At 40.7% G+C, this 22,967-nt stretch overlaps 1 protein-coding gene across 7 annotated transcripts in view; it reads left to right on the top strand.

Moving 5' to 3' along the window:
- Positions 1-577: 577 nt before the first annotated feature.
- The window catches only part of LOC149154467 (ZIP metal ion transporter family), a 311,479-nt gene continuing 289,089 nt past the window's right edge, over positions 578-22,967 (top strand). The window contains exons 1-3 of one of the 7 annotated variants that reach the window (XM_089439034.1): positions 578-820; positions 939-1,010; positions 1,153-1,244. In XM_089439034.1, the coding sequence (XP_089295160.1) occupies positions 1,181-1,244 (64 nt within the window). In that variant the 5' untranslated portion in view covers positions 578-820; positions 939-1,010; positions 1,153-1,180. Of the gene's footprint in view, positions 821-856; positions 1,245-22,967 lie in introns of all 7 variants that reach the window. The other 6 variants (XM_089439033.1, XM_089439031.1, XM_089439032.1 and 3 more) reach the window with 6 other exon arrangements.

The following is a 22,967-nucleotide window of genomic DNA, read 5'->3' on the forward strand; positions in this document are numbered from 1 at the left end:
AACCTAGTTGTGAAAATGCTTCCATAAAACTTTGAGAAAATTCTTCCGTCCAACGTTAAGACCTGCCCATCATTATAAAAAAATTGAAAAAAATTCAAATTTTAACATAAAAATTCTTCTATCAAACTTAATCTTCTATCCAACATTAAAACTTATAAAGTTGTGAAAAGTCTTCCATCAAACTCTAAAAAGATTCTTCTATGTAACACTTAGATTTTCCCACTGTGAAAAAATTGGAAAAATTCAAATTTTCATAATATTAATTATATAACCCATTATCGTTGACTTTTTTTATAATAAAAATTTACTGAAAAATTAACTAAAAGCAAAATATCTATAAACCTACCCTACATCAATAGATCAAAACCTTATAATAATAATAATAATAATTATGAAAAATAATAAAAAAGTTTAAATATAAACATCGCATTAAACTTTGAAAAGCCATGGCCTGCACGATATTTTTCTTTCTAACATACATATATATAATGTTAACATTACATATAATGACGTCGGAATGGCCAAATTTTTCTTTCTAACATATATATATATATAATGTTAACATTATATATAATGTTAATGACGTCGGAATGGTCGCAATGGCCAATGCCTGGAGAGTGCTCTGCTCTAAATTTCAATAAATAAATTAGCCTATAACTGAAGCGGAATCTCTCGTGCCAGTGTACAGAAGAGTACTCTAGTCTAAATTTCAATAAATAAACTAGCCTATGACTGAAGCGGAATCTCTCGTGCCAGCGTACAGATTCAATGTGAGAAGTCAATTTCCTATTTATGTGTCTATTCAGAACCGCCACATTTGGTAATTATCTATTGCTAACTTATCCACCTGCTTTAGGTCTTTCTTGATCTAGTTCCCAAGGTTCTTGAGGAGCTTGGAAAAGTGATTTACATCTATTTTTTGGATTATTTTGGTCCAGTATCGAAGCCTTTTACACATCCATGTGTTCATTCAGAGCAGTGAATTTGAAAACCTCGAGGGATTTGTTCAAGTTAAGCTACTTGTTCAGGATTCACAACTTACATCCCGCATAAAACTTGTTTGAAATGCATTATTTTTATGTGCGGATTTTGGAGCTTGATTTCAAATTGAGTGTGCAGTTTTGAGGACTTTTTCTTACAAAATTTCTGCAGTGTGAAGGGTTTCTAAGGCAGGAGGGAAATGGATTCTCAAGTCACGGTTGCCCTCATGCTCTCTCTGGTAGGAGGAGCAAGTACATCACTTGGTATGCAGACTGGTCTATGTGGATATGTGATTTTTTTTTTTTTTTTTGAATTCTACTAGTGGTTATCTGTGCCGTTTCGTAATTGTCTACCGATAATGTATTTCAGAGCTCTTAGGTTAGTTTATAATCTCTTACCAATTACGCATTTGCGAGCTTTTGGGCTTTTATGCTTAGAGCATTTTGCATTAGTTGAGCAAAACATGGTACATGTTCTAGCCAGGTTTAAAATTAGAGTTTTATTTCAAGCTTGCAAAGCTCAAGGCTAAACGTAATTCCATGCTTTGTGGGCATTCGTAGGTTGCGAGGTGTGACCCGGGACGTTTGCTTACAAATTTTTGGATTTCAGGACCCATCCTTTGCTCCATCTTCAGACTTGTCTCCTTCCTCCACAGAGTCCGTACTCCGGGAGACTTTGCTTTTAGTAGGGATCAGTAACCCCACATAGCTATATGTTCTTTAGAGGATATTACTTTTGTAGCCCGCTGCCCTCCCTCAGTTAAGAGGCATTGTTGATTTTCAGAGGCCTGCTGATCGATTCAGTGGGTGGCATATTTGTTTATCTATCCCCTCCTTTCAGGTTCTATTTAGCAATGTGGAATAAGTCGAAGTCGGGATTAATTCGGCAAGGGTCCAAAAGTTGAAAAGCTCGTCAAAGTCGGGAGTTTTTCGAAAAAGTCAGCAAAATTAAAAAAACACAAATTTTTTTTTTTTTTTTTTTTTTTTTTTTTAATTTTTTTAACATCTAGAGTATCCACAACATCAAATAAATGCATTTCCACATAAACATGTAAAGAAAGCTAATATATAATATGTATATGAAGTCTAGTGCTACATCACATATCAAAATAGTGAATCAACTCTTGAATCTTGAGTCCTGTCTGAGTCTCAACTCTCAAGAGTCAAAATATCAACAAAAAATATAATAAATGTGCATCATGAGTCATCTAAAAGTCATCAAGTAATCACTAATTAGTCACTGAGATCCTCTTCCCCTTTTACGGGAATAGGGAATGGCTTTGCCTTTTCCTCTAGAGGAAGAAGACCCTGCCCCTGGGGATACAAAATGAAATGGACTCAATCGTCCTCTAGAAGCCGATGGAAGAGGTGGCCTCTGTTGTGCTACGCTGCCGCTGCTGCTGCCCACCCTAGATGGTGTCACCTCCTTCTCAGCATCCTCATCCAGCTCTGCTACTGCCTCCTGACCCTGATGTTGCTCCGCCTCCTCCTCTATCTTTGGATCTCCCTCCTCTGCAACTGCTACATCCTCTAGATCCACACCTAACCAATCCGGGATCGTGTCCAAGATCGGCCTATCAGTCTCGACTCTCCATGCAGCGGTGGTATCAATATTGTCCAATGAGATGGCTTCCACATCAGTAGGTTTCTGAAGCTGTCTCACCCACAATCGAAGATTGTAGTAGACGTAGACCATGTCATTGAGGCGTTGGGACTCCAATCTGTATTAGGGTCATAGATTGTAAATTAGTACTTAGAAAATTTAAATATTAAAATTAATCAAACGAATTCAAAAAATTCAATTTGAAATCTTTTTAGTTTTTACGGTTGCGCTTTTTGGAGTGTATTTTGTCAAATACACTCCAGTTGCGCTCACACCCAGAGGAACTGCATGTTTGGCTGAGCACTTGAATGGCAAGCTTTTGGAGATGGGGTACTCTGGCACCATAGCTTGTCCACCAAGCACCTACAAGTTAAAAGAAAAATGAGAAACATAAAAAAAACATTGAAATTCTAAACTTGAAAGTTTGAAACAAACTGAAGCTTACCTAGCATTTTGGTCGTCCTATTCTTAATAGCCATGTTAAAACCAAATGTGCCACCTCCCATCCTATAGACCTCCATTTCTTTAGAAATCTCCTCACATTCTTGCTTAGATGACACCATCCTCTTGACACAAGTGAAGAATCCATCCATCACCTCGGCATCAAATCTGAAACCACAAGCATAAGAAAATGCAGGGTTGAGGTAGACACTTGCAGCATGAATGGGGCGATGGAGGGTATTGTTCCATCGCTGATCAATCACTCTCCATATGACCTGTTGTTTCTCTAACCCCTCGTCTCCCTTATCTGCATAATAAGCACGGATGGCTTCTTTGGCCCTATCCATGGCCTCATACAAGTAGCCCATTGCGGGCTTCTCTCTATCAACCAACCGAAGAACCTTTACCAAAGGTTCTGAAATGGCACACACCTCCTCTACTCTTGCCCAAAAGCTCTGATCATATGAAACTAGTCTGCATATGCCCTCTCCCTCCGGTTTGCGGCTAATAGATAAAGAACGCCAATCCGTTGAGAGAAACACGCTCTTCACCTCCCACATAGAATTCAACAAAGATTGAAGAGATATGAAAGTAGTGGCAAATCGTGTAATGGCAGGCCGCACCAACTCTTTGTTGTTGGTGAATTTTCTCATCAAGCTAAGCACAGATGAATGATTATAAATAAATTTTGTTATGCTCTTGGATGATTCAACAATATCCCTCACAGTAGGAATTTTACTTATATCTTCCAACATCAAGTCAATGCAATGAGCAGCACAAGGTGTCCAAAACAAGTTAGGGATACCTCTCCATAAGCATCTTGCCAGCTGTAACATAATTTGCAACGTTGTCCGTTATGACTTGGACAACATTGCTTGGGCCTACTTCCTGAATGAAGAGGTCCAACAACTCACATAATAAACGTGCATCTTTAATGTGTGCAGATGCATCAACAGATTTCATAAACATTGTCCCCTTGGGACAACTAACCAAGAAGTTAAGAAGGGTCCTACCCTTCTGGTCAGTCCAACCATTTGACATGACTGTGCATCCAGTGTGCTCCCATGATGCCCTAAACTCTGCCAATCTAGCAGTGCACTCAGTCTTTTCATCTTGAAGAAGAGGCCCTCTCAACTCTGCAAAGGTGGGGGCTTTGTACCCTGGGCCAACGACAGCAACAACATCAAACATAGGCTGGTAGAATGGGTTTGTCTTGGGAATGTTGAAGGGAACATCACTCCATAGAAGACACCTACTAACCAACTTGTCAGCTTCTGCCTTTTCCTTTTTTTTCATTGATGATTTGATCCCAGGTTGTGAACCAGCTGTTGTTCTAGGAACAAAAAAAGATGAGATAGAAGGATGAGTACCCATGGGTGAGGAAGGTGATGCTGCTGTAGAAGCACTGCCACTCTCAGGTCCCCCCACTCTTGAGCCCCCTACAAGTTGGTTTCTTAGTGCTGCCCTGGTGTCTTTTCCTTCCTCTTTATCCATCAATGATTGAATGGCCCGTCGGATGATTTCTGGAGTTGGTTTTTTGCAAAGTTCAATATTTTGGCCCGGAATTTGCCCCAAATGGAATTTTAATCTGTTGATGCCTCCTGACATATGCTTGCCACACAACTTGCAAGTCAAATACATTCTATTGACCGCCCCAGTTTCGGGTATAACATCAGGCTCACCAAACTCCCACATAGAATCCAAAATCCTCGGCATTTTGTTTTAAACTTTGAGCTGGAATTTAAAGTTTAAACCTGGGCACAAAAAAAATTGAAACAAATTCAAATCAGCAAAATATAATTAGTAATTTGTATTGCACTCAGAATTTAGAAACAAATTAGTAAATTTAAAATTTAAATTACAAATTTACAGTAATTTTAATTTTTAATTTTTTAAATTTTTAGACCCACCGAACAGTGAACACTTAAGCCATATATATTTAATATTTATTATTATATGTTAACACTGTGGGCTCAATTTCTGAGCTAGCATTCTTCAAGTGGGACTGATATCCTTCACCAAAAGGGGACTGATATGCTAGAGTCTGCATTGCTGAGTTAACACCAGCCTCCAGGTTCCGAATAACTTCTGTGTACTGTAAGTTTGTAACTCTTGTTATCAAGCTGAATGAAGGACTGTGTGTTTTCATTATTTGACTGATATAAAATTATAAATAACTTAACAGCTATACTGTTTGAGAAAATAAAGTTATAAACAAAAACATATGTATCTCTTTTAGCAAACAAACAAATGTCAAAAACATACCTACAGCGGCCAACCTACCTCACTCAAACTGTTCGATGAAAGTTCTCTGGAGTCTGAGAGTCTGAGACAGATTACACAAAACTTTGGAAAATTTATTGGGTATTTAATAATTAATATATCTCCAGGAGGGTATCACCGTATCTTACAATGGTCATAAGTTGTTAAAACTTAACAGTGAACGTTGAGCGGCTGAACAGTTATATAATATACATAAATATTAAATATACATAACAGTTATATATTTTGTCGATTTGTTATTTGAATTTTGGATAATGGGCACAGTGAACGCTGAGCGGCTGAACAGTTATAATATATATAATATACATAAATATACATAAATGATAACAGTTATATATATTTTGTCGATTTGTTATTTGGATAATGGGCCATGGCTTTCCGCTGCCCGCTATTAATCATAATGTATTAATAATTTAATATGTAACTTTTAAGTTTTGGCCCCGAATTACATCACAATTGAAAGGACGAGTTGCTTCAAATCTAAAGGGTCAACTTGATGAGGTCGTGTTCATCTTCAGTGTATTTATCCTGAATGCAAAGTTGTGACAGCTTATTAAAAGTGTGATCCCAAATCAAATTGATAATTAGCAGTAGGCCGAGATCTTCATCTCTGTTGGGCCGAATCCCTGAAGGAAAATTAATTTATGGTCATTGCTATAGAAAGTGCGTAGAGTATGTCTCGATGCGTTGGTTGGGCATATGATGCAAGAGATGTGATTGCTAAGTGTATATCTCTATGCAAATATTTAATATAGTGTGTAACTTTTAACAGCGTATAGTCTGGACTCTGAGGCTCTGAGCATACCTTGAGGCTTGCGGGGGCTCCTCTTGAGTCTTGACTCTTGCAATGGCAACGTTGCAACTTGCAAATGCACACCGAAAACTTGACAGTCGAAACCCTCGATTCTCCACAGCGGAACAAGCCAAAACACAGTGAAAAATTAAAATGAACGATTTCCGGCTTTTTATGCCCGCGGACATAAATTTTTTAATGCCAGCCGATTTTTTCAATCGACTCCCGATTAAATCGGGATTAATTCGATTATATCGCGATTTTTTCGTTTTTTAAAAAATCGTCAAAAAGTCGGCCGATATAATCGTTTCGCCCAAAAAATCGCATTTTTAGGAATAAATCCCGATTTTTTCGGGACTTTTTCCACACTGCTATTTAGATGCTCAAGGTAAACTTTCTGCTCTGTAGGGAGGAGTTGGACTAGGTGATCATAGAGGATACCTACATGTACTTCTAGGTCATTTTCATTGCTCTATCCCCAAAGGGCTTTAGCTCGAAGATCATATTTTATTTCGAGTACTTCCATGTACTTGAAGAACATTTCATTGTCATACTTACATGCACGAGAAGACATTAGATACATGGTCTTAAGATACCCCTTGATTAGTTTAGAGTAGGCCCCCACTACATCAGCTTTGGGTTGAGACTCGAGAGGTAAGACAAAGCACAACATCCCATGCCTTGAGAGGACTTTTTGGTGATGTCACTTATAGGAGATTGTGTTTGCAAAACACCTCATCTTTAGATGTCTCATCTATTATGAGATTGGAGGGACGTTTTATTGCCTCTACTGGAACTTGAGAAGCTCCCTCTACACCTTGTGCTTTCCAGATTAGAGAGCTCTGATAATTTTCATGAGGGAGGTTTAACATACATGTCATGGACCCTTGCATGGACCACCTTGGCAAGGCCCCATTATGAAGATCATTTCTTTATTCCCTACTACCCTGTCTACCGATGACAACAAAAGGTAGGCTGAGGTCCATGCCACTCAAGACACTAGATGAGACCTTGCATTTCTTCTGGACACCCCCCTTCAACTAGTTGATTGACCTTTAGGGAACTTTTGAAGAGCTCTATTTCTAGATACCATCATAGATCCTACTAGGCTAGCATTTCAACCAATTCTAGGAGGTCCGAGAGTTGAACTCACTTTGCATAGAGTACTAATCTCCAATTCCTTTTGCGCAACCAATCTTCCATTCCAGTATTTTCCCCCCTCACCTTGGCTGTTAGCAGTGATGGACCTCTTCGATCTAGGCTTTTCCTAGGATTTCATAGCCAACCCCCTTTGGCTTTGGTTATTCTTCAAAGGACATTAGATAGTGCATCAACCTCCTCATAGTGATTGATGACTTAAGCAGTAACTCAACTGAATGTTTGGATTTTATGCTTGACATGGTTTTGTATCAACACTATTTTCATTTCTATTGACTAGTTACATAGCTCTTTTTATGCTATTGATAGAGTAGTGGGAACTTCTTTTTCACCCCCAGTGTTTGTTCTTTTGAGTTCCGATTGTTAATTTGGCAACTCAGGGACAAATTCCTTCAATTGGACAATCTTCCTCATCAAGGAAGATCCCTCCTAGCCCTTAGAAGAATTTAATTTGGTTGAGGAAAAATATAATTTTAATATGGAACCCACATGTGCACAAAAGGACAAGTTGGCTGAAAAGAGAATTTGGACACCCTTGGATGGGTATAAATACAAGCCAAGTGACCCTCATTTGGAGATCATCAATCATTCTTCTTTCTTTGGTTTGACTCCCACAAGTTTGAAGTTGGTTCACGGGAAATTGGTTCGCACAGGCTGAAGTTGGCTTGTGGGAAATTGGTTTGCACAGGTCCGAAATTGTAGGGTCTGAGCTCACACGAGTGAATTAGGGTTTTTGGTTTCTAGTTGCAGGGTTGACACATGAATTTTCTGTTGCAACCACACACATACAAGCCTCTCCGTGCGGCTGGAAAGCTCTAGCTGCACACATGACTCTTCCTTTGTGTGGTTGGGACCTAGAGTTTCATTTGACAGTTGACTGCAAGCTTCTGAAACATGGTTTCCACTAGTATTATTTTTGGGTTCATATCTGGGATATGATTTGGTTAATTTTGCTGGATAGTCTTATGAATGAAGAAATGGATTTTTTTTTCTCTTTTTGTTGAACTTTTATGACAATCTAATAAGAAGAAGAATTTGAAAGGTTTTCCCCCTTGTGGGGTTTCACCCTAGTTTATGACCAATCCTGGTGTCTCTATGTGTGAATGTTTTTCTTCTATTATTTCTTTATGTTCTACTACATTGATGATGATATTGTTCTTTCTATGTAATTGCATATATTGTTAATGATGTAAATTATCAAGGCAAAGAACAATGTAGCCCTAAGAAAAATTAACATGGTATCAAAGCTAGGCTAAAGAAAATTCATTGAGGTCACCCCTATAAAGACACCTTTAATGGAAGCAAGAGAAGATGGAGGAGACCTAAAATAATGCTAGGGTTTGAAGGAAACCCTAGGCAATCTGGTTATTAGGGTTTGATGGATATCATAAGGTTAGGGAACAAGATAAAGGCTTGAGTCTTTTAGTTTTGAAACCCTAACATGATCAATGTAGTAGTGTAACCCTAGTTGGGCTAATCTCAATTAGGCTTGGTTACAGATGAAGTCAATGGAAATTGAAGGCAACATTGTTACATGGATAATGGACAGTACTAACTCTTGGAGGTTGGTTCAAGAGGGAGATGTTTACCTCTTGTTAAAGATAAGTACCTTTTAGACTTATGTTATTTCTTTGTGATTCTAGACTTATCATTTTGATTATTGCTTAACCTTCTTGCATATTTGAGTATTTGAATACTACTAACCTCTAGATGAGATGTGGTAAGCAAATCCCTCTTGAGGATCATCTAAGTTGCAGGAAAAGAAAGCTAGTGCAGGAAGTGAAGAGTTGGTGCTGGAAAAGGAAAAGAAATACCTGAGAAAAGTTTCTGAAAGTTTTCAAAATAGCATCCGGAAATTACAATATCCAAGTGCTACAATTGGCTATAAACATTGATTTTGATATATGGAAACTTGATAATATTGTTAATGCTTGTGATATGCATGGTCACCTCGATGATAAAGAAGTGATGTTGTGGTTATGATCCTTGAAGTATGAAGATACACTTCTATGGCACCAACCTTTGAATATTTGATGACATGATCATATGTGACAATGAAGCAGCTGATGATAATTTGTTATGACTATGATGTATATATGTTTGAGATCCTGATATAGTTTGTCTCCACGATCTAATAGTTTTGTTGATGCATAACAATATTATGATAGACACGTTGACATCTTGATTGATGATGATTGAAGAGGCTTCCTATTCATAGGGAGAGACTCTTGATTAGATTCCAGCACCTATCATTGTTTGTGATGAATGATTACAGAATAAAGAAAAGCTTCAGGACATGAATAGATGATCATCTGATGTTGTTGATGGAAGACTCACGTTTGCAGGTTGGAAAAAACATTATATGGTTTGAAGCAAGCTCCTCGAGCTTGGATGTCTGCATTGATAGTTACCTGATGAAGCTTGGATCCACAAGAAGTAGCGCTGACTCCATTCTCTACTTCAAAGTGGTTCAATGTATGCCTTTGATTTTTGGTTTTATATGTTGACGATCTATTCTTGACAATTATTGAGCCTTTGATGATCAAGTGGAAGAGGGAGTTGGCCTCTGAGTTCGAGATTAAATGAAGGACCTTAGTATGATGCACTACTTCCAGAGATGTGAAGCTACATGGATATTACGATGATGATTGGGCTGGAAATGTTATTGACAGGGATAATCACATCTGGGTGTTCCCTTAGCTTGGGATTTGCGATGATAAGCAGGAAAGTCTGTAACTTTAAGCACAACCGAGGTCGAGTACATTATTACTAGCATGGTTAGCTGCGAGGCAATTTGGTTAAGAAAGAAAGCTATTTGAGCAAGTTCTGACAACAAGAGTGGGATCTGATTGGCGAAGAATTCCGTATATAGCTGTGACAAAAATATCTTCATTTATTGAGATTAGTGTTGCGAACATCGTGATAAAATCGACAAATTTTTCTGCTTGAAGAAACCATGATTTTATCACGATTTTTTGGAAAGAATCGTCGGGCTGTATGACAAAGTGATTTTAAAGGTAATTTTTTTTTTCTGTTATTTTGCGGACAAAGGGCAAAGGTGAGAACTAAGAGGAGGAGAACTCATCGACAAGGGCAAGAGAGGATAAAAGTGAAAGAATTTAGCATCCCAAGCAAAAAAAAATCAAGTTTGGACCAAGTTTCTTCAGGAGGGTGTGGTTTTCAGTTATGGACATCAAATTTGGCCCTATTTTTTTGTTCTTTTCTTGTTTTTCCTTGGGTTTCTATCACCCATATATTTTCCATGATTTTTGCTTGGATTTGAGTGTGTTCTTTTTGTCATTTTTGTTGCATTTAGTGGAGAGGGTTTTTTTTGGTAAAACATGCAAAATCTTGATTATTAGTTTTATTTGTTTAATTTCTTCTTGTGCCTTAGTTTTTTTCATTGATTTTTGCTTGGGTTTGAATGTGTTTTTTTTGCTGTTATTGTTGCATTGAGTTGAGGTTTTTTTGGGTAAAAAATTCAAAATGTTGTATCTAAATTTTAATTTCATTTGTTTAACTTGCAATTCTTCTTGTGCCCTAGGTTCAAACTTCAATCTTACATTAAAATTCAAGAGTAACAAAGTTACAAACATGCGAAGGAAATTGGACCCTTTGTGGGAATTTGGTGAACCTGATGGAGGGTTTGACAGAGCAAATTTGAGTTGCAAGTTATGTGGGCATCATATGACAGAGGATATATAGATTGAATGTAACAAACAAAGTTCGTATACTTAGAGTTAAATATTCTATAAGACTTGGAATATGAAGATCTCCATTGAAGAAACAAGAATATATATTAAAATGTATGAATAAGAATGTGTTACAAATGAGAGTGAGGGCTTGCTTATATACCCTAGGCAGGTGTCTCTTTATGAACAACCATGTCTTTTAGGGACATACCTCTTCCTTAACTAATTACTAATTAATCATTATTTATGATGTTTTATTACTATTTATATTTACATTATGTATATCTATATTTTATTCATAACATTGCCTTCCTCCTCAAAAAGCTTTGTCCTCAAAGCTTGCTGATGAAATGTATAATGTTCCTAATTAGGAAAAACAATGATATGCAAAGCAAAACAGTACATGCAACACAATTTCAAAAAATTCATTGAACACTCATAAAAACTCTAGAATTGTCAACCAACTGAGCCATTTTGTTAAATAATTGGAGCAAGAGTACAATGGTGTGGAAGGAGTGCACATGGGCTTGCTTCAATGGCAAGCTTGACAAGACCCAGGTGATAAAATAAAAAGCCCAGATGAGAGAACGAGTTGCTCCAATTATATCCTTCGCTGCCCCATAAAACTGCAGTCTACTGGAAAGGTACTGCTGGAAACCCCACCTCTGGTGCTCAAAAAATTCTGTAAAATTAACCCCAAGCTCCTCTCAAATAACCCACCAAAACCCAGAAAGGGTTTGGTCTAGTTCTGACCCTCGAAATTCAGCCCCAATTACCACGTCCTTCTCCAACCGCTGGGAAATACAACCTGTCTGCAAACTCCTTGAAAAATCCCTCTAATCATTCCCAAAATGCTGAGTCTCACTACCTTAAAATTCTCCTTATTTCTTCCGGCAAAACCCATCTCCAAAACACTCCCTCAAACTCTCACGTGTGCCTAGAAAATGGCTATTGTGCAGGTTCTGGATGCACAAATTCGTACTGCCTTCGATCGACAACCTCTTGCCCCAAAACTCATTAATCAGACTAATCTTCCCCTGAAGCTCCTATGCCAAATTTCTCCTGGCAAACACTACTTGGAAGACAGCTGAAATGAGCCAAGCGTGATCCCCTCCTGCGTCCTCCTAGAGTACACACTGGCTCAGTGGGAGACTGCTTGTATAGTTCTGAATCCCTCCAAACTCTCCTCCAACTTGGTACAATATGACCTCTCTAGGGTGGCACTCAAAGTCCACTGAAAGAAGCTTGAGCTCTCCGCTTGGGAAACTCGGTTCTGAACAACAGTGTTACCCGGGTAAGCACCTCAAGCAACAATATAAAGTTCGACAGGCAAAAAGACCCCAAAAATCGTTGAGCTTCTTCTATTTATAATTTGTTAGTTGCCTTTTGTTAAAATTGGCAACCAGGCAAAACTTCATGTGGGTCATCTTATTCATGGCTGATAATATTTTTATTAGATTCCTCTCGTCGAGAGGTGTAGGATTGATATAAAGATCATCCAATTCCGATAAGTATTCATGGAGATATGAATATTTTGATTATGGAATTATTATCAAGCCGACCTACAACTCATGTAGGCTCAGAAGCCCAACAGTCGCATCTATTCACCCACCAACGTTGTGTATAAATATAAGAGGACTTTTCCTCATTTGGACTCACTCATCTCATCACATCTCTCTCTCTCTACTGCGCAGATATGAGTCTCTTCTCTACTGCGCTGAAATGGGTCTCTCTCTCTCACACATGTGAAGCCGGAAGCTGTTGAATTTGAAGCTGCAACTGCAGAAGTAAAGATTGACTTGCGTGACCTAGAAGATCTCCTCTTTGGAACTGCGTTGTAGGTTCATCTGAACCTCCTCTGAAAGCCGCAACTTTTGGTGGTGGAATGAAGTCAATCCGATGAACGGTTTGCAAGATATCGACTGCCCTAGTTTGAAGCCGGAAACTGCTGAAACTGAAGCTACAACTGCAGAAGTAAAGATTGACTTGCGTGACCTAGAAGATCTCCTCTTTGGAACTGCGCTGTAGGTTCATCTGAACCTCCTCTGAAAGCCGCAACTTTTGGTGGTGGAATGAAGTCAATCCGATGAACGGTTTGCAAGATATGGTCTGCCCCAGTGTTTTTAAAACCGGAACCGGTGACCGGACCGGTCCACCTAATGAACCGGTTTACCGACCGGAACCGGTCTAACCGGGACTGGTTTGGTCTAAACGAACCGGTTTTTAAAAAATACATTAAATAATTAATTTTTAATGAAACAAAACTATTTTTAAGATGTAAAACCATGATTCCAAGCCAATAGAGACAAAATATGCAAAGTTTGCTCATTTATATACCATGCAAAGGTGAATATATCAAAATGGCACCGAGTGCAATACATATCATCGACAAAATAGCAAAATACATAAGAAATGAGGCTCTAAATGGCCTATAAAGTCCAAAAACAATGCTGCAAGCTATGAGGCCATTGGCCTACTACAAGTCTACAGTGTACACATGATCAATCATCAAGGCCATCACCACTACTAGACACAGGATCATCATTAGGAGCTACATAGACATCATCTGGTTCAGAGTCTGAGGATGCCTCTGCCTCATCTGCAACATCAGTATCAATGCCACCAATGACAATAGAAGTGGACCTAATGGAAGCACGAGTTTTTCGACCTGCACGACTAGTGCCTTCCATTGGTTCCTTGCCTTTCCTTGATGCCGCTACTGATCCTGGTTCTGATGCCGCCACATAATCTGCCTCATCCTCCGCTAAAGCCATGTCGATATCAAAATCAGCCTCAAACACAGGATCTTCAGTCTCCTCCACCCATTCTGATGTTGGATCAATATCGTCCAACACAATGGGATCTAGATCAGGTGATTTGCTCATCATTTGGTTCCTCCTCAGTCGAAGGTTGTATTGCACAAAAACAAGATCATTTAACCGTTTTTGTTCCAAACGGTTTCTCTTCTTCGTGTGTATGCGCTCAAAAACAGACCAATTGCGCTCACAACCTGAAGCACTGCAAGTTTGACTGAGGACTCTAATTGCAAACCTTTGCAATTGAGGACACTGGCCACCAAATGACTCCCACCAATGTGCTGCAAAGAAAAAGACAATAATTAGTAACTTAGTTTATAATTTGAATTGTAAAGAACGTAAACAATTTTAACTTGAAATGAAAAACAAAATGGAAATTGGAATTGCTTACCTGGTTGGTCCACATCTCTTCCCATCTTTGCCAAGTTTTTGCCAAAAGTACCACTTGCTTGATTGAAAATAGTAAGCTGTCTATGTATTTCCAACTGGTCTACATGGTTAGGGACCATGCGCTCCAAGCAATCAATCAATCCAGCTCTGACCTCCCCATCATGCTGATCTCCTAGCCGATTTTTATAGTGATACCTTGGGTTCAAAAAATACCCGGCTGCATGTATAGGACGATGGAGTTGATTGTTCCATCTGTTATCAATGATCTCCCATATACGGCCATATTTAGCTAACCTGTCATTGTAAGCTGCCTGTATCTGCTCCTTTGCCTGATCCATAGCTTCATAAATGTAGCCCATGGCCAATCTTTCCCCATCCACCAACCTTAGCACCTTAACAAAGGGCTCGGTAATTTTCACAAGCTCTACAGACCTTTTCCAAAAATAAGTGTCTAACACTTTCTTTTTGGTGTCTTTTCCATCTGGTCTACGAGCCCACCATTCAGACCATTCTTCAGAGGAAAACATTTTCTGCAAGTTTCTATGTTGACCATTGAGACATTGCAACGTGAGGAAGTGAGTTGCAAATCTCGTAATTGCAGGCCTAACAAGCTCTTTGCCTCCAGTGTGTTTCCTCATTAGGCTCAATACCCATGAGTGGTTGTAAATGTATTTTGTAATGCACTTGGCATGCTCTACAGTGTTTTTTACCCACTCCACTTTGCCTATATCCTCAAGCATGAGGTCTATGCAATGTGCAGCACATGGAGTCCAAAATATGGTCTTATATTTGGCCTCAAGCATCTTTCCAGCAAGAACATAGTTTGAGGCATTATCAGTGATGACCTGCACAACATGCTGCTCCCCAACTTCCTGAATAATGTTATCCAAAAGCTCAAATAGAAGGCTTGCATCCTTTACCCTATCAGATGCATCAACTGATTTCAAAAACATGGTTCCTTGAGGGCAAGAAACAAGGAAATTAATGATAGTGCGGTTCTTTCCATCGGTCCATTCATCTGACATAATGGAACAACCTGTTTTGACCCATGACTCTCTAAACTCAGCCAAATACTCATCAATGGAAGATATCTCTTTTTGCAAAAGAGCTCCCCTCAAGTCATGCATACTAGGGCCTTTGAAGCCCTTTCCTGCAGCTATAACAGAGTCCCACATAGCTTGGTAATAAGGTGAGCGAGCAGCATTAAATGGGATATCTGAATCATACCACCATCTAGCAATGTATTGGTGAGAAGTTTCTTTGCATTGTTTTTTCCAATGTTGATCCAAAGTGGGTTGAGAACTTGGCTGGGAGGAAGTGGGATTAGATTTAGAAGAGGCAATGTTGGCAGAAGATGAGAAATAACTTTGGATGTTTGGTCTCTTTGTTCCTTTTGATGGTTGGCCAACTCCAACAGAAGGATGAACATAGTGAAAGGGGTCATTGGTGGAAGGGATAGAAGTGGAGTCTTGAATCTCATAATCATCATACCCACTTTCTTTCATAAGATTCATGGCTTCCATTAATTCCCTCTTCCTTGCAATTTCATCTTGGATGGCCTTCTCCCTAGCCTTATCCTCATAAAATTTTTCAAGCTTGGCAATGTATTCTGCCCTAATAGGACCTAACAGTTCTTTTGGTGCATCACATGGCTTTACTTGGCCTCTTACCCCAGCCAAGTGTTGTTTCAACCTAAGAATACCCCCACCTCCAATAGATTTATGGCATAATTTGCATATCATTTTTCCCTCAATTACATCACAATGAACCCATGCACTGTCCTTTCCTTTTGGAGCCATGTTTGCTTGAAATAATAACAATTTGCAAAGAAATCTGCCATTTAAAAAAAAATTGCAGCTAAGCAAAATGGAAAACCAAAGATAAATGTAGGAAAACAAATGCACATGCAAGGCTCAAGCTACAAAATTTGATAGCATAGAGCTAGAGAGTTTATAGCATACATGATAGATCATAGAAGTGAGAAGTTTATAAGTATAACACATTAAAAAAAAATTCATGGACAACAGACTCAAATGAGGAATTATCAAGTGCAAATCCTTACCTGGAAATGCAAACTAGCTCCCTTAGCCTCCTCTTGAAGATGGCAACTCCACTGACAGCTACACACTATCTCCAAAATAGCTCCAACTCCAACTCCAAGATGACTACTTCAGCAAAAACTCCACACTCTCCAAGCTCACAAACAAACTCACAAACACTCACAAACACTCCAAATCAGTTGTGTGAGACAAATGAGAGTGAGAGGGGTGTCTTATAGCAAGTGTGAGGGTGTTTTTGGAGGGAAAACACCTTTCCCTGCCCCCCAAAACCCCTAAACCACCCCTAAAACCCAAAACCGCTGCGCTTTTTCTTTTAATCGGCGGCCTGTCCATAAACCGGCCGGTTTAGGACGGAACCGGCCGGTTAGCTATAAACCGGCCGGTTCCGCCCTAAACCGGCCGGTTTTTACCGGTTAGGGCCGTTTTTTGGGCGAATGAGGGTGCAAACCGGGTTAGATGGGCCGGTTCGGACCGGCCAGGCCTCCAACCGGCCGGTTAGGCCGGTTACCGGTTTTTTCCGCCGGTTTTTAAAACTATGGTCTGCCCTAGTTTGATAATGAAGCCGCTAACGCTGATGCTGCTGATCTAGGGTTTGCTACTGCTGATATGAATCAGATTTATTGTACTATTTCTCTCTGCTGAATTATTGAAGATAAAAGAAGATTTGATCAAAGGGTTTCCCCACACATTGTGGGGTTTGTCCCTGGCTAGCCGCCACATCTTGTGTCTCTTGTCTTGGCTTGTTTTCTGTCGATCGTTTAATGTTCTATCTGCACCTTACTTTATGTACGTGTGATTGCTAATCTTTGGAATATAATAAGGAAAAGAAGTAAACTGTTATAAGCATAGAACATACCATAACTTAACACCTTTCCCCATGTGGGTCCCTCCAACAAGATTTTCTCCCCCTTTCCTTGGAAATTCAAATTCCTTCCTAGCCAAATGCGTTTTACTCGTGTGTTTGGGCCCCATGTTCCACTAGCAAAAAGATTTCGGCTGCCCCTTTTTCATAAGTCTTTCTCCAAAAAATTATGGGTCCCATAATCACTAAAAATGCCAAAATTATGGAAATGAACTTAAGGTAAATTATTTTAGGAATGGACATTATAGTCCACCCCTCCCAAATGTTGCTTGTCCCCAAGCAACTTTAGTGTTGGATGCTCGAGCATGTGCTCACCCTCCCAAGTGTCATCCTCATCTGACAAGCTCCTCCAGCGTACTAAGTACTCCCTGATGGTTATGCTCCTCAGCTTCCTCTCTCTAGTCTCCAAAATGGCTTCCGGTTCTAGAATCAGATGCTCCTCATCATCGAGTGGAGGCAACTTCGTAACTGCCGTCACCTGTTGCCCCAAGACCTTCTTGAGGCATGGGACATGAAAGACGTTATGAATCTTACTCCCTGGTGGAAGCTTCAACTCATAGGCCACGTCCCCAACTCTTCTAGTCACCCTGTACGACCCATAGAAACGTGGCTGTAGCTTCTCGGCCTCCTTTTGCTTCAATTGTAGACGGGTGATATGGCTGCAGTCGCAGGAAGACCAAGTCCCCCTTCTCAAATTGTCTCTCAATCCTGTGCCTATTCACGTACATCTTCTGCTTATTTTGGGCTGTCAATAAGTTATCCTTGAGAGCCTTGAGGATATCATAGCTCTCTTGGATCTAATCTTTGGCCTTTGGGGCCCAACTGTCTCCAAAAACAATGTCAGCAAAAGATAAAGCATCATAACCATACAAGGCACGAAAAGGTGACATACCAATGGACATATGGAGGGTGGTATTGTTTCAGTACTTACCCAAATGCAACCACCGAATCCATGCTCTTTGCTGTCCAATCACATAGTTCTGTAGATAGCCCTCCAACCATTTTTTGACCTTCTCAGTTTGACTGTCCATCTGCGGGTGGTAGCTAGTGCTGGGGGTGAGATCAGTGCCCACTAATCTGAAAAGCTCCTGCTAGAATGCCCCCATGAACCGATTGTCTCTGTCACTGATTGTGGTCTTAGGGAGTCCATACAAGCGAAAGACCTCCCCAAAGAATAACTCGACCACCTGTGATGCTGAATACCGTGTTGGAATGGCGAAGAAATGAGCATATTTGATCAACCAATCCACCACCACATAAATACAATCTTTGCCCTGCACTGTAGGGAGCCCTGTGATAAAATCCATGGAGATACTCTTGTTGGAAATAATACTGAGAGGGGGGGGTGAATCAGTATTAGCAAATCAAACACCTTTTCATTTTCATACTCAGATACATATACGCTACTTCAGTTAGGGGAATCCGCGTGTACACACAACTTTGTTTAATGCAACTAGCGTATATCCAGTATACTTATGATCCAGTTAATCCATCATATGTTGATCTTTAATTAGTGCATCAAAACTTCATTAACCATATAACCAGTAAACAGGTGCAGTAAAATAGAACAGATCATCACACATAAGAAGCACACATGAACACCATGATGTAAGGTGGAAACCCAATGTGGGTGAAAACCACCTGCTGCAATTCGTCTCTATCTTCTTTTAATAAGAAACTTCTTTTTACAATATTTTTGTACTGGAGCAGTCTTATACCAGTACGCAGGCTTCTACCTGCAGGAGGCTACAACCTCCTCTCGTTCTCCAGCTTCTCCTGGAAGGGAGCTACAACCCCCTTAGCTCTTGGACTAGCTGATGTACTAGTATGTAGATGCTGACCTACAGAAGGCTACAACCTTTTCTTTCTTCCTCCAGGTACCACGTTTCATAAATTTTCAGACTGGATACTCCTGAAGCACAACACCATAATCTGAAGGCCATGTTTCATCCAATTTTCATACTGGACCCATCAATATCATTGAAGCACAAAATCAATCACCACTTGCATCATCAATCTCTGAATCACCCAATACTGAATCACTGAAACCCTGTCAACAAAATGCAGTCACCAGAACACAGAGTAGAACACAGAACTCTGCAACAATATTCAGAGCCAACTGTATCATTAGAAATCATGCATCAGAGTGCATACGCTACTTGGAAGAGCCGAACCAGTGTGTATACACAACTTCACCAAAGCGAACCAGCGTATATGTTATCAAATACTTACTTATAACTTCGCTGCACTTCCTGACTTCAGACATACCCAGATCATTACATATACAAGGATAATACGTGTGTTAGCAACCAAATCTAGTCCATCAGATCACATAAAGATAAGTCATTATGATCCTGATCCATTATTAGATCTCATCCATCAACACTGAAGCTAAACACAATCAACCAATCTGAATATGCAGAATATTGACACCAGTAAACAGTCACCAGAACTCAGAACTTTGCATCAACAACTAGAACCACCTGTGACTTCAAACATCATAGTTTATATGGTATACACTATTTAGATGTATCTAACCTGCGTATGTACGCGCTTTTATCATAGTCAACCAGCATATACATCTGTAAATATTCATTCATGATTTGCAGCTATTCCAAACTTGAGTTATACCCAGATCATAATATTTACAGAACATTACATGCGTCAGTATACAGATCTAGAATAAGCATGATCAAACCATATAGAGATGATTCATTCCAAGCCATAAGATCCCGATCCATCATTAGATCTTGTCCTCCATCTATTGCTGAGATTCCTCCTTGGCTCAGATCAAGTAAAGCATTATAAACCCATAACCTGCATACTAGATCTCATACTTCATTAGATATTCGAGACTTTCTCAGTGCCTTTGCCTAATGATCTTCTCCTCCTTTTATAGTCTTAGGCCTTACTCAATACCATGGTCCAAAACCACTTAGAACCAATACCTTGGACCAAATACCTGGGGTCAACACATCGGACAAGATACCTTGGACCAATACCATGGATCACAATACCATGGTCCAAATACCACGGACCAAAACCCAATGTACGCGCCTTTCCTTGCATGAAAGTGCATGTATACGTATACGCACCTTTTGGTCGGCTAACCCGCGTGTATACGCGACTTTATCAAGGGGAACCTGCGTATATCTCTTTTTCTTCATTCTGTGAGACTGAACTGTGATCTGTCATCTTAGTAAGTTGCCATCAAGGACAACACCTGTATCATAATGCCAACAATCTCCCCCTTTGGACTTGATGGCAAAGTTAACTTGCCATACTGAGAACTATTATCTTAATGAGTTATCATTGTATATTACATCTGAATTGATTCCTTTGAGCTGCCCTGCATCCCATGTATTCTGTCACATTTGATATCTCTTCTGTAGATTCATCTAGTTATATATAAGTGAGTGGTTTTGCTACAAGAGGGTTGCCATCAAGTACAACAAATGCATCATAATGCCAACAACTCTCCCATTTCCCCTCAAGGATGGGAAGTGGCTGCAACAACCCAGCTGGATGGGTCAACCCCCCCTTATTCCTCTAGCAAGCCTCACACTCCTGCAGATATCTCAATACATCCCCCTTGAGGCCTTTCCATGTGAAACGCTCTCTGACTGTCTTATATGTCTTCCGGAACCCCCGGTGTCCTTATAGTGGAGAGTCATGAGCCGCATGGAGAATCCTCTCCCTCAACTGTGAACTTGACACCAAAAATATGCGTCCTTTGTAGTATACGACGTCATCCATCACCTTATAATGCTCATCAGCGTGAGTACCCTCTAGAATCTCACATGCCCGCCGATCTTTGGAGTACTCCACCAACAACTGCGCCTTCCAATCATGGCAAATGCTCATGAGTGAAAGTGTGTGGGCCTCCTGGATAATGCATCTGCTACCACATTGTGTTTGCCCTTGACATACTCAATATCAAAGTCGTAGGTTTGCACCTTGCTGACCCACCTCTGTTGCCTGTCACTGAGGCCCTGTTGCCCCATAAAATGGTGAAGACTATTGTGATCAGTCTTCACCCAAAATCTGTTGCCCACCAGATACTGCCAGAATTTGGCCAACACATGCATGATGGCCAACATCTCCTTGTCGTAAATAGAATACGACCTCTCATGCGGAAGGAGCTTCTGGCTCTCAAAAGCGATGGGGTGTCCCTCCTGAGATAAAACTGCGCCAACCCCCTCACCTAATGCATCACACTCCAAGGTGAACCACTGAGTGAAATTTGGGAGTGCCAAAACTGGGCAACTACTCATCACCTCCTTGAGGCGATCAAATGCCGATTGCGCTTTATCTGTCCATGCAAAAGCCCCCTTCTTCGTCAGATCTGTGAGGGGAGCTGCTAACTGTGAGAAGCCCTTTACGAACTTCCTATAATAGGTGCATATGCCTACAAATCCCCTCAACTCAGTCACATTCCGGGGCTCTGGCCAATCTCGGATGGCCCTAATCTTCTCCTCATGCACCCTCACTCCATCTGTGCCAATAATGTGCCCCAAGTAGAGCATCTCTGTCAGCCCAAACTCACACTTGGACAACTTGGCATAAAACTGTTGCTCCTCTAAAATGCGCAACACCACCTCTAGGTGCTGCAAATGCTCCTCCCACGTCTGACTGTAAATCAAAATGTCGTCGAAGAACACGTATTCAAACTTCTGCAACTGCCCACGGAATACATGATGCATGCACGACTGAAAAGTGGCAGGTGCGTTGGTTAGCCCAAAGGGCATGACCAAAAAATCAAAATGCCCACAGTGGCACCTGAAAGCTGTCTTAGGGATGTCTTGATCCCTCACCCCGATCTGGTGGTACCTTGAGCGCAAGCCTATCTTAGAGAAGCACTTGGCTTCTCTAAGTTCATCCATCAACTCATCAATACGCAGAATGGGGTAGCGATTCTTCAAAGTCTTCTTGTTGAGCTCTTTATAATCAATGCACATGTGCAAAGTCCCATCCTTCTTCACCAGAACAACTGATGAAGCGAAGGGACTAGAGCTCGGCCTAATGTGCCCCAACGCCAGCAACTCCTTAATGGCACACTCAATCTCATCCTTGTAGGCCTTGGGATGCCTATAAGGAGTGGTGATAACTGCTTGTACCCCAGGCTCTAGCTCAATCGTGTGCTCAAATCCTCTGTCAGGTGGCTGCCTTGGTGGTATGTCCCCAAACACTACTGGGTACCTGTCCAAGATGGCCTGTATGTCGGGGTGTGGTGGCTTGGGCTGTCCCCCAACCTCCGAAATCCTCAGCTCCACCGCCCATGCTATGTCCCCATGCCTCAAGTCAACCTCCATCCTATGTGCTGAAACTGTCTATGGAGGATATGAATGCATACCCTGAAGAACCACTAGCTTGCCATCCGGCCTGGTGAACTCCATCTCCAGTTTCCTCCAATCAGTGGTGACTTGGCCAAGGGAGTAGAGCCACTGGACACCCATCACCATGTTGGTATCTGACACATCCACAACAAAGAAATGATCTGTCACCGAGTAGTTCCCCATGGTCACTGTCAAAGCGGGAACATATCGGGTACATTGCATAGTCCTGTCCCCTGGCACCAGAACTGAGAACCCCTCGAACTCCTCTGTAGTGATACCTCGCCTCTGAACCATCTGGGCATCAATGAAATTGTGGGTGGCCCCACTGTCTACCAAGACTGAGACACACTGTCCCTGCACTGTGCCTCTGATCCTCAGGGTCAAAAATTTGGGAATTCCATGCAAAGAAGCGAGGACTCCCCCAGATGGTGCGAAAGGTGCTCCCCCAGGTGGTGGTGGTGGTAGTGGTCCCCTCTCTACCTGTACCTCGCTATCTCCCCAGCGTATCTCCAACTCCATATCATCCTCCTGGTTGCTATTCGAGAAGACTTCG

The sequence above is a fragment of the Pinus tabuliformis genome, chromosome 9 (genome assembly GCF_031772625.1).
Source record: "Pinus tabuliformis cultivar Carrire ecotype Pingquan chromosome 9, CPIR1, whole genome shotgun sequence".
Classification (NCBI taxonomy): domain Eukaryota; kingdom Viridiplantae; phylum Streptophyta; class Pinopsida; order Pinales; family Pinaceae; genus Pinus; species Pinus tabuliformis.